The following is a 16,237-nucleotide window of genomic DNA, read 5'->3' on the forward strand; positions in this document are numbered from 1 at the left end:
CTGAATGATAGCAATGTAACAAACTGAAATACAGTGTTTTTTTTGGAGGTCTAACTTTATTACCATGCACCTCTGTCTTCACACCCAGACATGGGTATACGCTTCATGAATTTGTCTATTTGCTCTTGTCCTCCTCCTTCTCCTCATCCTCCTCTATATCACCACCATACCTACGTCTCTTGCAGGGGCATAGGAGTTCCTCTAAATTTTTTGCAGCCATTGCATTCACTGCATAGGCAAACAGTATGGTAGACCCATTTCATAATAATGGGAACATTATTTCAGAAGGCCCTCTGACTTCTACATCTCTTGCAAGGGGCATTGGAGTTCCTCCAAATTCTGGGCAGCCATTGCATTCACTCCATAGGCAAACAGTATGGGAGACCCACTCCTTTTTAATGGGAACATGTAGTAGCTCTATGTTTTTAAATTGTTAGTAGGGTTTTTCCTAAATTTTGGCAGCCATTGGGCTCACTGCAAACCCTATAACTGTATAGCAGACCCTCTCCTTTCTAATAGGAACATGTCGTTACTGTGGCCCAGCTCTGTGTGTGTTTACATTTTTAGGGGGGGGGGGGGGTTCCCAAATTTTGGCAGCCCTTGCAGTCACAGAATGGGCATTACCACTATAGGAGACCCACTCCTTTATAATGGGAACATTTTTTTACTGAGACTCTCCTTTATGCCTCTTCAAAATGGTATTGGGGTGCGTCCAAATTTTTGGCAGCCCTTGCAGTCACTGAATATGCAACAACAGTATAGGAGACCCACACTTTAATAATGGGAACAAAGCATAGCAGACTGCTGGTCCTTTAAGAATAGTAAGGCTGTAAAAATAGGCTTTATGACTTTTAGAGTCCCTCCTTCATAAATGAAACAGGATGTGTCTGATGTTTCACACACCACATGGCCAGATAAGGTTGTAAAATATTAAAATGACATTTCCTGGTGAATGCATTTGTCACAGTTGAAAGGAAAGCAAAAGTGCAAAAACGCATCAAAAATGCAACGTGTGAACATAGCCCAAGGTATGGAGGAGCATTTTTGTTTTTGGTTATTTATTTTGTCTTATATACAAAGTTATTGCCCTGGAAAGGATGTCCCTTAACATATTTCCCAGAAAAATCCATTTGGTTTAGTTTTTATATATTTTATTGTGAGTCCATAAAAGTGGCGTAATACCTCTGACAACAGTGTTGACAGCAGTGGCCTGGGAGTCAGAAATGCTTCCAGGGGTCTTCCCCATGCTGTTCCCATCGATTTGGGCAATTTTTAGGCCCCCTGCAGACCGCCGGGGGAAGCAGTCAGAAAAATGCTTGAGTTTCCCATAGACTTACATTGGGCTCGTTACTTGGTCCGAGTACTCGAGCATTCCAATTTGCTCGACCCGAGCAACAAGTATCCGAGCATTTTAGTGTTCGTTCATCACTAGATGTGATGTTTTGATCGCTTGTTACAGCATTTTTTGTGGAATTACCCCGCCTAAAAATCCTAATTTTGGTGCTTTTTTCGTTTATGGTGTTTACCATATCAGGTTAATTAATTTTTTATTTTGATTGATCGGACATTTCTGAACCCGGAGATACCACATGTGTATTTTACTTATTTTTTCATATCATTATGTCAGGGAATCTGTCACCATGAAAAAGAAAACAATACTCCCCACAGTAAAAACTCACAAACGGCCCGCGTTCTGCATTGTAATAAATGCCTGGACTCCTAAGCTTACAGAATTAGTACAGCGGACTCCTAGATGCCTTATTTCCATAGTGATCATGGACTGTTTATCGGAATAACACGGAGGTGTGAATGAGTTTGGAGGTAAAAAATTACATTGTTGGAATCAGTGTCTTCAGCCATCAAGAATTTATTATAAATAAAAGGGTTTTTTTTTATTTTTTTATGAGATGCTCCTTAAAAGGAATCTGTCACCACATTTGACCTATGTAAACTATTAATATGGGCATACAGGTTATAGACAGCTGAGGAGAGTGATCCCTGTATGCCTCATATCAGATGCCTTGTTGTTGAGAAATCATCTGTTATCACTATGTAAATGACGTCATCCAGGCTCTGAGGAGGACGCTGCCTGGAAGATAACTCTGCCTCCAGAAATTATTATACATGAAGGGGAGTTGGCAGTGTGATGTGTAATGGCCGCTCTCTGCTCTCCTGATATCACTGCAGAGCTGTGTGTGATTATACCTGACACATCTGCAGGTTCCTCTCACTGCAGAGCAGTGTGTGATTATACCTGACACATCTGCAGGTTCCTCTCACTGCAGAGCTGTGTGTGACTATACCTGACATCTGCAGGTTCCTCTCACTGCAGAGCTGTGTGTGATTATACCTGACACATCTGCAGGTTCCTCTCACTGCAGAGCAGTGTGTGATTATACCTGACACATCTGCAGGCTCCTCTCACTGCAGAGCTGTGTGTGATTATACCTGACACATCTGCAGGTTCCTCTCACTGCAGAGCTGTGTGATTATACCTTACATCTGCAGGTTCCTCTCACTGCAGAGCTGTGTGTGATTATACCTGACACATCTGCAGGTTCCTCTCACTGCAGAGCTGTGTGTGATTATACCTGACACATCTGCAGGTTCCTATCACTGCAGAGCTGTGTGTGATTATACCTGACACATCTGCAGGTTCCTATCACTGCAGAGCTGTGTGTGATTATACCTGACACATCTGCAGGTTCCTATCACTGCAGAGCTGTGTGTGATTATACCTAACACATCTGCAGGTTCCTCTCACTGCAGAGCTGTGTGTGATTATACCTGACACATCTGCAGGTTCCTCTCACTGCAGAGCTGTGTGTGACTATACCTGACACATCTGCAAGTTTCTCTCACTGAAGAGCTGTGTGTGATTATACCGGACACGTCAACAGGTTCCTCTCACTGCAGAGCTGAAATCACTAACTCCTGGGTGGAACGCAGTGCAACCTCAATATGTCAATCTCCATAATTCTCCATACTACTTTCAGAAGTGACGGTGGCCACGTACATTACATAAGGATTGGACAATTCCACTTATTTCTGGAAACCAGCTGACCATTTAAGATGCACGGAGGGTCCTCACTTTCCCAGTGGCTGACACTGGATTTTAAAGAAGCACTCCCATCAAAGACTTTATCCTCCTAATATATTGCAGTCATCATATTATACAGGACTGTGTACTTACAATTGCTCAGTTTGCCTTTCTACATAGCTAATTATTCTCTTTTCTCTGCTCTATGTAGAAACAGAAAGTTTCTTGTTCCTGCATTTATCTTCTTCACCTTTTGACACAGCTGCTCCTCTCCTCTCCCTGCCAGGGACTTTTGCAGTGACTTATGACTCATACAGGGAAAATTGACCTGCTGTTTCTACATAGAGTTTAGAAGGATTCAGCTAGTCAGTTTTTAATCGCGTGATATCATAGACCTAATGGAGAACAGAAGAATTAAAGGGAACCTGTCACCAGTGTTTTCATGTCTTAACTAAGATTAGCACCTTAATCAGCACCTGTGTTGCATTCCATAAAGGGGTATGTAACACACTGACTCCCCCCATATACCCTCCAAAAACCTTTTGAAGTTCTCCCGCTCTATGTTAATGCTGCCAGCCCGGTCAGATAGGCATCCTTGCTGAAGCATGAATCCCTCCTCCGGGCTTCTGATCGCATCCCTCCTGCTTTGATTGATGTGGATGAAGCCTCCTGCGTCATCCACAGCCAGGCGAAACCTGAGCAGAGACATCGCCGGCTCATGCCTGCGTACTTGTTTTAGGCTCTGCCCGCAGTAGGGCGCATGTGCCCTTATATTTTATGCTCTGCCCGCTGTAGGGAACAGCAAAGTGCGCAGGCGTGAGATTTTGTCCGGCTATGTGAATGACGCAGGAGGCGTCATCCCTGTCAGTCAAAGCAGGACGGCGATCAGAAGCCGGGAGAAGGGATAGACGTCTCAGCAAGGATGCCTATCGGACCGGACTGATAGGATTTACATAGAGAGCAGCAGAGCTTGAAAAGGTTTTTGGGAGTATACAGGGGGTTATATACCCCTCTATGGAATGTAGCACAGGTGTTGATTAAAGGGGTTGTCCAGTCAAAAGCCACAAGTCTGCAGTCACTCTGTGTGACTGCAGACTTATGAATCCCCCCAGGCAACGCTCTGTGCGCTACAGGGATTTGCCGGTTTCAGACCCAGGGTTGGAGGGTATGGAAGGATTACTGGCCAGGAGTATGTATAACGTATACATACCCTCCGGTCCCAGGTCTGAAACCGGTGAATCCCTGCTGCGCACAGTGCCTGCGCTGGGGTGGGGGGGGGGGGGAATTCATAAGTCTGCAGTCACACAGAGTGACTGCAGATTTATCACTTTTGACCGGACAACCCCTTTATGGTGCCAATCTTAGTTCAGACATGAAAAAAAATGGTGTCAGGCTCCCTTTAATTGGGTAGAAGGGCAAAATGAGCAATTGTAAAGTACACAGTGCTATATTATATGATGACTGCAGTATATTAAGAGGATACAAATTTTGATGGGAAGAGGAGTGCTTCTATAACACATTTGACTCTTTATTCTCACAGGAGATAAGTGGCTTACTCCCCCCTCTCTACTGAGGACTTGTGCGTGCTCGGGGGAGCGTGCATGCATATGGGGGAAGACAGGAGGAATAGCTATCTGCCGACAGTCTTAGGGTTTGGATGCACTGAATTCATAACGACATTACAAGTCTTCATAAACAGGTGAAAATAATAAATATCTTACCGTAAAGCCTTCAGTCCAAAGTACATAAAGAGTTCTTTTCCTAAGGTTTCCACCCCAGTAAAGGTGCACGAAACCAAAGACTGGAGAACGCTGCTGCTGCTGGAGTCGGGGGCTGCATTGTTGGCGGATTTCTGTCGGTAAAATGCAGTGAAAAAATAAAAATAACTACAAAAATAATATTTTTGAAAACCAAATAAAACAAAGTTAATTTTATGTCTCTTCTGACAACAGAACATTTAACAACCTGTAGTAGAGATGTGAGATTTCAGAACTGAGATTCCGTCTTCCATAAAATTGCAAGTATAGAAGCAACAGGAAACGTATGTTTCTGCCATCGATCTGATGACCCCCTCTCTACTGCCCTGTTTGCATGGTTAGAGTGGTTTTGTGAAGGGTTAATGCAGGTTTACTGTATTGTATTATCTGACATAATGCCATGCCAGTGCTATATAGACGTTTCCCCCCTGTGTGGCGGACCAGCCTGGGTCATGCCTTCATACACTCCATCTTGTTAAAGGGCTGTGCATGGCGCCTGCTCAGATCTGATCACGGACCCACAGCGCAGAGGAGAAGGTGAACTGTTCCTTGCTATGGTTGATCAAACTTTTTTTTATATAAATACTTTCCTGTTTGGTGGAACTCAGCTCCATAAGAATGCAAAACACCAAGTTATCCACAATCAAGACCTCTGTAGTTTACCAGTGTTTTTTGAGGGGGTTTTCCAGCTGAAAAAATTACATATTTAGTGTTGAAAATATCAAGTTATATCATTTATTCATACAGTTCAATTAAGATTGTTGCCCGGATCTCTAGATAACAAGCACTTTCTATTTTACGGAACAGCGGTTAGATCACAGGCTTAAAAGGGATGTCCAGCTAGAAAAAAAAAATATTTATACGCAAAAGGTCAATTAAAAGGATGTCGCAGATGAAAAAAAAACTGATGACGTATGCAAAGGAGAGGTCATCAACATGAAATGGATTGAAATCTGCTCTAGTGGCTGTCAAATATAAGCAGTGTATGGGGTGAATACAGCAGCCGTACGTTCCCATACAAGTGAATAGCAGACAAGGCGCAGTACCATTTGCTGCCACTAAAGGACGAGGCTGCTGTTCAGCTGATTGTTAAAGGTTCCCGACATCTGGACCCCCACCAAAGGTGCCCGGATCTCCATGCAGGCGCAAACAACTCCCCCTCTGGCATGGATTTTACCCAGGATAGTTTCCTCTGTCAGCACATGACCAGGGTTGTTGGTGAAGGGGGCTGGCTGGCTGCTTATTTCAATAGATAAGCCAGTAATCATCTGTATCTATATATCAGCAGTGATGAACAAGGGGGCTGGCTGCCTGCTTATTTCAATACATGAGCCAATAATCTGTACCTATATATCAGCTATGACAGAGAAAGGGGCTGGCTGCCTGCTTATTTCAATAGATGAGCCAGTAATCTGTACCTATATATCGGCCGTGACAGAGAAGGGGGCTGGCTGCATGCTTATTTCAATAGATGAGCCAATAATCTGTACCTATATATCGGCCGTGACAGAGAAGGGGGCTGGCTGCCTGCTTATTTCAATAGATGAGCCAATAATCATCTGTATTTATGTATCAGCTGTGACAAAGAAGGAGGCTGGCTTTGCTGTTAAAATGAGCAATCAGCCAGGCTGAGGCACACAGTGCTGGTCACATGCTGACCCCAAAACAAAAGTACAGCTGCTGTGGCACGAGGCGATATTTTAAGATTGGGGTACTATTTAAGTGTGCATATATATTCTTTTGTTTTCAACAGCTGGACGTTCCCTTTAAATCAATGCTCCAGTTTCTGAATGATACACCGGAATAGAGGTATAAAAATTAATATCCCCCAGAGTCACAAAGCTTGTGTGACCGATTTGGAGGCTGTTACTTTCCAAGGGATTTGGAGAAAGACAGAATCCACATAAATAGCCCGGGGGGCCGCCTGCACTGAGGCACAGCAGTCAGGGGGTCTGCACCGCTCATTAAACGCACGGCCTTATTTATGCCATCTCACTAGACCCTTTAAGTCTTTTAGGAATTGAGGAAAAAAAAAAAAAAAAAGCTTGTATTTCTGCAAAGGTCACTGATAGAAACATATGGGAAGGCTCAGCCGGCGTGATTTAGGGAAGAACATGGCAGCAGCCACAGCCATTTATCCAACTAAATAGGTCACCTTGTTAATATTCCAAATACTAGTAGCATATTTATACCACACAGTGCTGTAGAAATGCAGATTTTTTTTTGCTTAGGATAACAAGGTCTCTAAGCTCTCCCTACGGCCATGACATCGATGTATTAAAGGAACCCTAATAAGCAGCGCAGTCAGGATTTATAAGCACGTCTGGCCTCGTTCTGTTATCGTACCCTCCACCATATTGATAACCCCTAGATTGTCCCTTCCGAGAGCAATTTCACAGTGAAATGACCCCTTATCCAAGAACAGATCACTGGTTTATTTTAAGAATTTAATGTAAAGAAATCTCTTAAAAATGACGTCTCGCTGCCATAAGAGAACAAAACGTTCCCTAAATATCCAGGAGGGAGACAACAGCATTGATGAATAACTGCAAAGGCTGAACGTCATGAGACACTGTGAAATGTAAGAGTCTACAGAGCAGTCAGAGTCTGGAGGAGACGGCGAAACCCCCGGCCACAAATAAGAAAAGGATAAGACGTGAAAAGGAGCCGCCGGTCTGACTAATGGACGGCAGCGCTCATCTGCAGCCAGGTAATTACACCGCCACTATTGGCATATGCTCCGCTATACACCACGGGCAATTACTTCATTTCAGGCCCAAGCACAAATCTGTAATTAAAGATGAAGTCGACATCACTTTAAATACTATTTAATAAGGGAAATGACTGCGGAGGAAAGTATTGTGGCAGATGGAGGCTTTCTAAGGGAAAGGGAATGAAAGGGCAATGAAAACATGTGCTATTAAAATGGTATTAATATTAATGGAGAAGCTGAAATACCCCGAAGCACAGAATCCTGGCCTCCTAGATGCCCAAACATGGCACAAAAGCCTCTGCCCTGGTGATCCTCTGTGCAAAGCCACTGCAGCCATATAGATCCCCACAGCTGCCACCGAGGAGCATCGTACAGCATCGGGCGACATACGGCCATCGCCATTACCTGGCTGCAGGTGTGTCAGGCCATACATGACATGTTAGAGGATGGACTTGTGGAAGGTGTGAGGAGCGCTTTATCCTCCTCCCAATGATGTCTGTATCACCCTAATCGCTAAATGGAAGGGTTAATAACGATGACGACCATTATTTATTGATTTCAATATCTTCTTGCCCCTAATTCATCAAAGTGTTATCGACAGAATTCTGGTGTCAACCACTTTGAAAAGTCACAACATTTTTGTACAACTTTTGAGTTTTTCTCCCCAGTTTTGCACAGCTCCTCCAATATGGGCAGAACGGGGGCAAAACAGGGACCTGACGGCACAGCTCATCTAATTCAGGATAACTTAGCGACTAAGAAATTAACTTCAGCCCCAAACTGGACCTATAAGGGTACGTGCCCATGAGCCGTAATAGAGGCGTTTTGGACGCCGCTCTCCTGCGCTGTGTTGCACAGTGGATGGATGTATCGAGGTCCCACGCCCACTGTGCTTCTATTTGATGCCGTGTAAATTCTCCGGCAGCGCGGCTTTACGAACCGCAGCATGGCTGGTCTCCATAATAGAAATCTCCACCATAGAATGTACAGGGTGCGGGAACTCTGCGTGTGTTCAATGATTACATGTGGAGTTACCTGCGGGATCGGACGCAGCAAAAATATGCTGCGTCCAAAGCGCTGCCATAGCCTGATCGTCTGGATGTAGCCTTAAAGGTATGTGCCCACAATGCGGAGGAGCTGCGGGTTTATGCAACGTCCAGATGTTACAGCATAGTGGATGGATGTCCAGAAATCCCATCCACTGTGTCTCCGTGCACCTGCAGACCACCCACATGGGGTGCGTCTTTCAGACCTGCAGCATGTCAGCTTCTCTTGCGGGTCCCCATGTGGACTTTCCCCAGAGACTAAGGCTATGTGCCCACGATGCAGAAATGAAGCAGAAAATTTCTGCATCTCCCTGGCAGAAAAAAACGCATGCAGATTGTGTATGCGTTTTTCCTGCAGAATACATGCGGATCCACATGCGGGTTCACATGCGTTTCCGCATGCAGATTGACAAGCGCTTTCCAGGCGATAGCATCACTTGGAAAGTGCTTGACAACTAGGTCACACTGTATAAATCCATGCAAACAGCATGGATTTATATAGTGTGAACCGTAAAAATAAAATAAAGCTATACTCACCCCCGAGGCCCCGGCGTGGCTGCAGCGCTGCTTCCTGGCTGGTTCCCGGCTGCCGGCATATCGCGAGACAGAGCGGTGAAGGGCCTGCGGTCACATGACCGTGACGTCACCGAAGGTCCTTCAGCGATGCCGGCATGCAGAGAAGCCTTCGGAAAGGTGAGTATAAACTTTATTTGTTATTTTATTCTTTTTTTACAGGTACAATGGTACCCAGGTCTGGATGAGAGTCTCCTCTCCCCCAGAACTGGGTACCATCCGCACATAGAGACGCATAGAAGCCGCTTGTACAAATGTACAGTCGCGGTTTCTATGCGTTTCAATGCAAGTCAATGGTGGGAGTTCCGCTGCGCTTCCGCAAAATTAAATGACATGCTGCGGATTTTTGTACGCAGCATAAACGCTGCGGAAAAATTCGCAGCATGTGCATAGAACATGCGGAATCCCCTTGGGGACCATGGGGTGCGGATTACCTAGCGTTTCACAAGCGTTTCCGCTGCGGAAATTCTGCAGCGTAAACGCTTGAAAAACGCATGTATATCCGCACCCCATGGTCCCCAATGGGATTCCGCAAGTTCTATGCACATGCTGCGGATTTTTCCGCAGCGTTTATGCCGCGTTCAAAAATCCGCAGCATGTCATTTAATTTTGCGTTTCCGCAAGCGGAATTGCCTTTGTCCAATGCATAAAAAATGCAAGGCAATTCCGCATGTGGAAAACGCGTGATAAACGCGCGAAAAATGCGCGATAAACGCGTGCGGAATTCCGCATGCGTTTTTCCGGGAGAGGACTTGCATTTATGCAGCAGAAATGCAACGTGGGCACATAGCCTAAAGGTATGTCCCCGGGATCCGGAGCCGCCTGCATCCCCGACACTACAGAGCAGCCGCACCACTAACGCTTCTCATTATGCAAGTGAGCGGCGTGTTTTTTCACAGGCGGACTTTCCTCATTGATGTTAGCTAGCAGGCCGGCATGAGATATTGACATCCATCCACTATGCTGTAACATCTGGACGCTGCATAGACACCCAGCGTCAAACCCGCAGCGGCTCCGGATCGTGTGCACATACCCATAACTACCTGCTCTGGAGGGGAGGCGCCAATCAGAAGGTCCCATATACATCTCACCACTGTCAGTATTACCAATGTCATGGGCCTGCTGTGCCGGTCAGTTATTACAGCGCACCCCCTGCAGGTAGGTGGCGCTCCTCATCCCAGCGCCGCACAGTGCACCTGCTATGGACGCGCCATTACCGTGCCCGTGCCGCCCGCACTCCCCCGCACGGCCTGCACACGCTGTCCCCGCGCCACCCGAGCCCGGATCTTCTCCCCGTTCAGTGTGCAGCCTGGACCCTCCACCATGGCGAGCACAGCTGTCACTGCTCCAGCTATTCAAAATGTGGCGGCAGCCAGGACCGCAAACCCCGCCCTCACTCTTCTGATTGGCTGAGAGTGAGGAAGTGGAAAGTGTATGTAAACTTTCCATTGGGTAACTTCTGCGGACGTCACAATTCAGTGGTCGAGGAAACTGTTCGTCGTTTTGGCCTATGTCAGGAATGTGTTACATAAGGTACATTAGAGCGCATGTGCAAGTGGTTTTCAAGGAGTTTAAGGCGTTGTGTCCACGGCGTCCAGCAGAGGGCGCATGTTGCTATAACCATGGTGTCCAGCAGAGGGCGTATATTGCTATAACCACGGCCTTCAGCAGAGAGCAAATATTGCCATAACCATGGCGTCCAGCAGAGGGCACATATTGCTATAACCATGGCGTCCAGCAGAGGGCACATATTGCTATAACCACGGCGTCTATCAGAGGGCACATATTGCTATAACCACGGCGTCCAGCAGAGGGCACATATTGCTATAACCACGGCGTCCAGCAGAGGGCACATATTGCTATAACCACGGCGTCCAGCAGAGGGCACATATTGCTATAACCACGGCGTCCAGCAGAGAGCACATATTCCTATAACCACGGCGTCCAGCAGAGGGCACATATTGCTATAACCACGGCGTCCAGCAGAGAGCATATATTGCTATAACCATGGCGTCCAGCAGAGGGCACATATTGCTATAACCATGGCGTCCAGCAGAGGGCACATATTGCTATAACCACGGCGTCCAGCAGAGGGCACATATTGCTATAACCACGGCGTCCAGCAGAGAGCATATATTGCTATAACCATGGCGTCCAGCAGAGGGCACATATTGCTATAACCACGGCGTCCATCAGAGGGAGCATATTGCTATAACCACGGCGTCCATCAGAGGGCACATATTGCTATAACCACGGCGTCCATCAGAGGGCACATATTGCTATAACCACGGCATCCATCAGAGGGAGCATATTGCTATAACCACGGCGTCCATCAGAGGGCACATATTGCTATAACCACGGCGTCCAGTAGAGGGCACATATTGCTATAACCACGGCGTCCAGCAGAGGGCACATATTGCTATAACCACGGCCTTCAGCAGAGAGCAAATATTGCTATAACCATGGCGTCCAGCAGAGGGCACATATTGCTATAACCACGGCGTCCAGCAGAGGGCACATATTGCTATAACCACGGCGTCCATCAGAGGGCACATATTGCTATAACCACGGCGTCCAGCAGAGGGCACATATTGCTATAACCACGGCGTCCATCAGAGGGAGCATATTGCTATAACCACGGCGTCCAGCAGAGGGCACATATTGCTATAACCACGGCGTCCATCAGAGGGAGCATATTGCTATAACCACGGCGTCCATCAGAGGGAGCATATTGCTATAAACACGGCGTCCAGCAGAGGGCACATATTGCTATAACCACGGCGTCCAGTAGAGGGCACATATTGCTATAACCACGGCGTCCAGCAGAGGGCACATATTGCTATAACCACGGCGTCCAGCAGAGGGCACATATTGCTATAACCACGGCGTCCAGCAGAGAGCATATATTGCTATAACCATGGCGTCCAGCAGAGGGCACATATTGCTGTAACCACGGCGTCCATCAGAGGGCACATATTGCTATAACCACGGCGTCCATCAGAGGGAGCATATTGCTATAACCACGGCGTCCATCAGAGGGCACATATTGCTATAACCACGGCGTCCATCAGAGGGAGCATATTGCTATAACCACGGCGTCCAGCAGAGGGCACATATTGCTATAACCACGGCGTCCAGCAGAGGGCACATATTGCTATAACCACGGCGTCCAGCAGAGGGCACATATTGCTATAACCACGGCGTCCAGCAGAGGGCACATATTGCTATAACCACGGCGTCCAGCAGAGAGCACATATTGCTATAACCATGGCGTCCAGCAGAGGGCACATATTGCTATAACCACGGCGTCCATCAGAGGGCACATATTGCTATAACCACGGCGTCCATCAGAGGGAGCATATTGCTATAACCACGGCGTCCATCAGAGGGCACATATTGCTATAACCACGGCGTCCATCAGAGGGCACATATTGCTATAACCACGGCATCCATCAGAGGGAGCATATTGCTATAACCACGGCGTCCATCAGAGGGCACATATTGCTATAACCACGGCGTCCAGCAGAGGGCACATATTGCTATAACCACGGCGTCCAGTAGAGGGCACATATTGCTATAACCACGGCGTCCAGCAGAGGGAGCATATTGCTATAACCATGGCGTCCAGCAGAGGGCACATATTGCTATAACCACGGCGTCCATCAGAGGGCACATATTGCTATAACCACGGCCTTCAGCAGAGAGCAAATATTGCTATAACCATGGCGTCCAGCAGAGGGCACATATTGCTATAACCACGGCGTCCAGCAGAGGGCACATATTGCTATAACCACGGCGTCCATCAGAGGGCACATATTGCTATAACCACGGCGTCCAGCAGAGGGCACATATTGCTATAACCACGGCGTCCATCAGAGGGAGCATATTGCTATAACCACGGCGTCCAGCAGAGGGCACATATTGCTATAACCACGGCGTCCATCAGAGGGAGCATATTGCTATAACCACGGCGTCCAGCAGAGGGCACATATTGCTATAACCACGGCGTCCAGCAGAGGGCACATATTGCTATAACCACGGCGTCCAGCAGAGGGCACATATTGCTATAACCACGGCGTCCAGTAGAGGGCGCATATTGCTATAACCATGGCGTCCAGCAGAGGGCGCATATTGCTATAACCACGGCGTCCAGCAGAGGGCGCATATTGCTATAACCACGGCGTCCAGCAGAGGGCACATATTGCTATAACCACGGCGTCCATCAGAGGGCACATATTGCTATAACCACGGCGTCCAGCAGAGAGCATATATTGCTATAACCATGGCGTCCAGCAGAGGGCACATATTGCTATAACCACGGCGTCCATCAGAGGGCACATATTGCTATAACCACGGCGTCCAGCAGAGGGAGCATATTGCTATAACCATGGCGTCCAGCAGAGGGCACATATTGCTATAACCACGGCGTCCAGTAGAGGGCGCATATTGCTATAACCATGGCGTCCAGCAGAGGGCGCATATTGCTATAACCACGGCGTCCAGCAGAGGGCGCATATTGCTATAACCACGGCGTCCAGCAGAGGGCACATATTGCTATAACCACGGCGTCCATCAGAGGGCACATATTGCTATAACCACGGCATCCAGCAGAGAGCATATATTGCTATAACCATGGCGTCCAGCAGAGGGCACATATTGCTATAACCACGGCGTCCATCAGAGGGCACATATTGCTATAACCACGGCGTCCAGCAGAGGGAGCATATTGCTATAACCATGGCGTCCAGCAGAGGGCACATATTGCTATAACCACGGCGTCCATCAGAGGGCACATATTGCTATAACCACGGCGTCCAGCAGAGGGAGCATATTGCTATAACCATGGCGTCCAGCAGAGAGCATATATTGCTATAACCATGGCGTCCAGCAGAGGGCACATATTGCTATAACCACGGCGTCCAGAAGAGGGCACATATTGCTATAACCACGGCGTCCAGCAGAGGGCACATATTGCTATAACCACGGCGTCCAGCAGAGGGCACATATTGCTATAACCATGGCGTCCAGCAGAGGGCACATATTGCTATAACCACGGCGTCCAGTAGAGGGCACATATTGCTATAACCACGGCATCCAGTAGAGGGCGCATATTGCTATAACCATTGCGTCCAGCAGAGAGCATATATTGCTATAACCATTGCGTCCAGCAGAGAGCATATATTGCTATAACCATGGCGTCCAGCAGAGGGCACATATTGCTATAACCACGGCGTCCAGCAGAGGGCACATATTGCTATAACCACGGCATCCAGTAGAGGGCGCATATTGCTATAACCATGGCGTCCAGCAGAGGGCGCATATTGCTATAACCACGGCGTCCAGTAGAGGGCGCATATTGCTATAACCATGGCGTCCAGCAGAGGGCGTATATTGCTATAACCACGGCGTCCAGTAGAGGGCGTATATTGCTATAACCATGGCGTCCAGCAGAGGGCATATGTTGCTATAACCATGGCGTTCAGTAGAGGGCGTATGTTGCTATAACCATGGCGTTCAGTAGAGGGCGCATATTGCTATAACCACGGCGTCAAGCAGAGGGCACATATTGCTATAACCATGGCATCCAGCAGAGGGCACATATTGCTATAACCATGGCGTCCAGCAGATGGCGTATATTGCTATAACCATGGCGTCCAGCAGAAGGTGTATATTGCTATAACCACGGCGTCCAGTAGAGGGCGCATATTGGTATAACCATGGCGTCCCGCAGAGGGCGCATATTGCTATAACCACGGCGTCCAGTAGAGGGCGCATATTGCTATAACCACGGCGTCCAGTAGAGGGCGCATATTGCTATAACCACGGCGTCCAGTAGAGGGCGCATATTGCTATAACCATGGCGTCCAGCAGAGGGCGTATATTGCTATAACCATGGCGTCCAGCAGAGAGCACATATTGCTATAACCATGGCGTCCAGCAGAGTGCGCATATTGCTATAACCACGGCGTCCAGCAGAGGTCGCATATTTCTATAACCACGACGTCCAGCAGAGGGCACATATTGCTATAACCACGGCGTCCAGCAGAGGGCGCATATTGCTATAACCATGGCGTCCAGTAGAGTGCGCATATTGCTATAACCACGGCGTCCAGCAGAGGGCACATATTGCTATAACCACGGCGTCCAGCAGAGGGCGCATATTGCTATAACCATGGCGTCCAGTAGAGGGCGCATATTGCTATAACCACGGCGTCCAGTAGAGGGCACATATTGCTATAACCACGGCGTCCAGCAGAGGGCGCATATTGCTATAACCATGGCGTCCAGCAGAGGGCGCATATTGCTATAACCATGGCGTCCAGCAGAGGGCGCATATTGCTATAACCATGGCGTCTCTAGCAGAGGGCGCATATTGCTATAACCATGGCGTCTAGTAGAGGGCGCATATTGCTATATCCACGGCGTCCAGTAGAGGGCGCATATTGCTATAACCATGGCATCCAGCAGAGGGCGCATATTGCTATAACCACGGCGTCCAGCAGAGGTCGTATATTTCTATAACCATGGCGTCCAGCAGAGGGCGTATAGTGCTATAACCATGATGTCCAGCAGAGGGCGCATATTGCTATAACCACGGCGTCCAGCAGAGGGCGCATATTGCTATAACCATGGCGTCCAGTAGAGTGCGCATATTGCTATAACCACGGCGTCCAGCAGAGGGCACATATTGCTATAACCACGGCGTCCAGCAGAGGGCGCATATTGCTATAACCATGGCGTCCAGTAGAGGGCGCATATTGCTATAACCACGGCGTCCAGTAGAGGGCACATATTGCTATAACCACGGCGTCCAGCAGAGGGCGCATATTGCTATAACCATGGCGTCCAGCAGAGGGCGCATATTGCTATAACCATGGCGTCCAGCAGAGGGCGCATATTGCTATAACCATGGCGTCTCTAGCAGAGGGCGCATATTGCTATAACCATGGCGTCTAGTAGAGGGCGCATATTGCTATATCCACGGCGTCCAGTAGAGGGCGCATATTGCTATAACCATGGCATCCAGCAGAGGGCGCATATTGCTATAACCACGGCGTCCAGCAGAGGTCGTATATTTCTATAACCATGGCGTCCAGCAGAGGGCGTA

General features: G+C 48.0%; 1 protein-coding gene across 5 annotated transcripts in view; it reads right to left on the minus strand.

Moving 5' to 3' along the window:
* The window catches only part of NEIL3 (nei like DNA glycosylase 3), a 72,000-nt gene extending 61,457 nt beyond the window's left edge, over positions 1–10,543 (minus strand). For 4 of the 5 annotated variants that reach the window (XM_073643534.1, XM_073643548.1, XM_073643542.1 and 1 more), the window contains exons 1-2: positions 10,347–10,543; positions 4,762–4,892 (exon numbers count right to left, since the gene is read on the minus strand). In XM_073643534.1, the coding sequence (XP_073499635.1) occupies positions 4,762–4,892; positions 10,347–10,454 (239 nt within the window). In that variant the 5' untranslated portion in view covers positions 10,455–10,543. The other variant, XM_073643557.1, reaches the window with a different exon arrangement.
* Between the last annotated feature and the right edge of the window lie 5,694 nt (positions 10,544–16,237).

Source organism: Phyllobates terribilis, unplaced genomic scaffold (assembly GCF_046119375.1).
Source record: "Phyllobates terribilis strain yellow unplaced genomic scaffold, ASM4611937v1 Scaffold_1__5_contigs__length_1240528914, whole genome shotgun sequence".
Taxonomy (NCBI): domain Eukaryota; kingdom Metazoa; phylum Chordata; class Amphibia; order Anura; family Dendrobatidae; genus Phyllobates; species Phyllobates terribilis.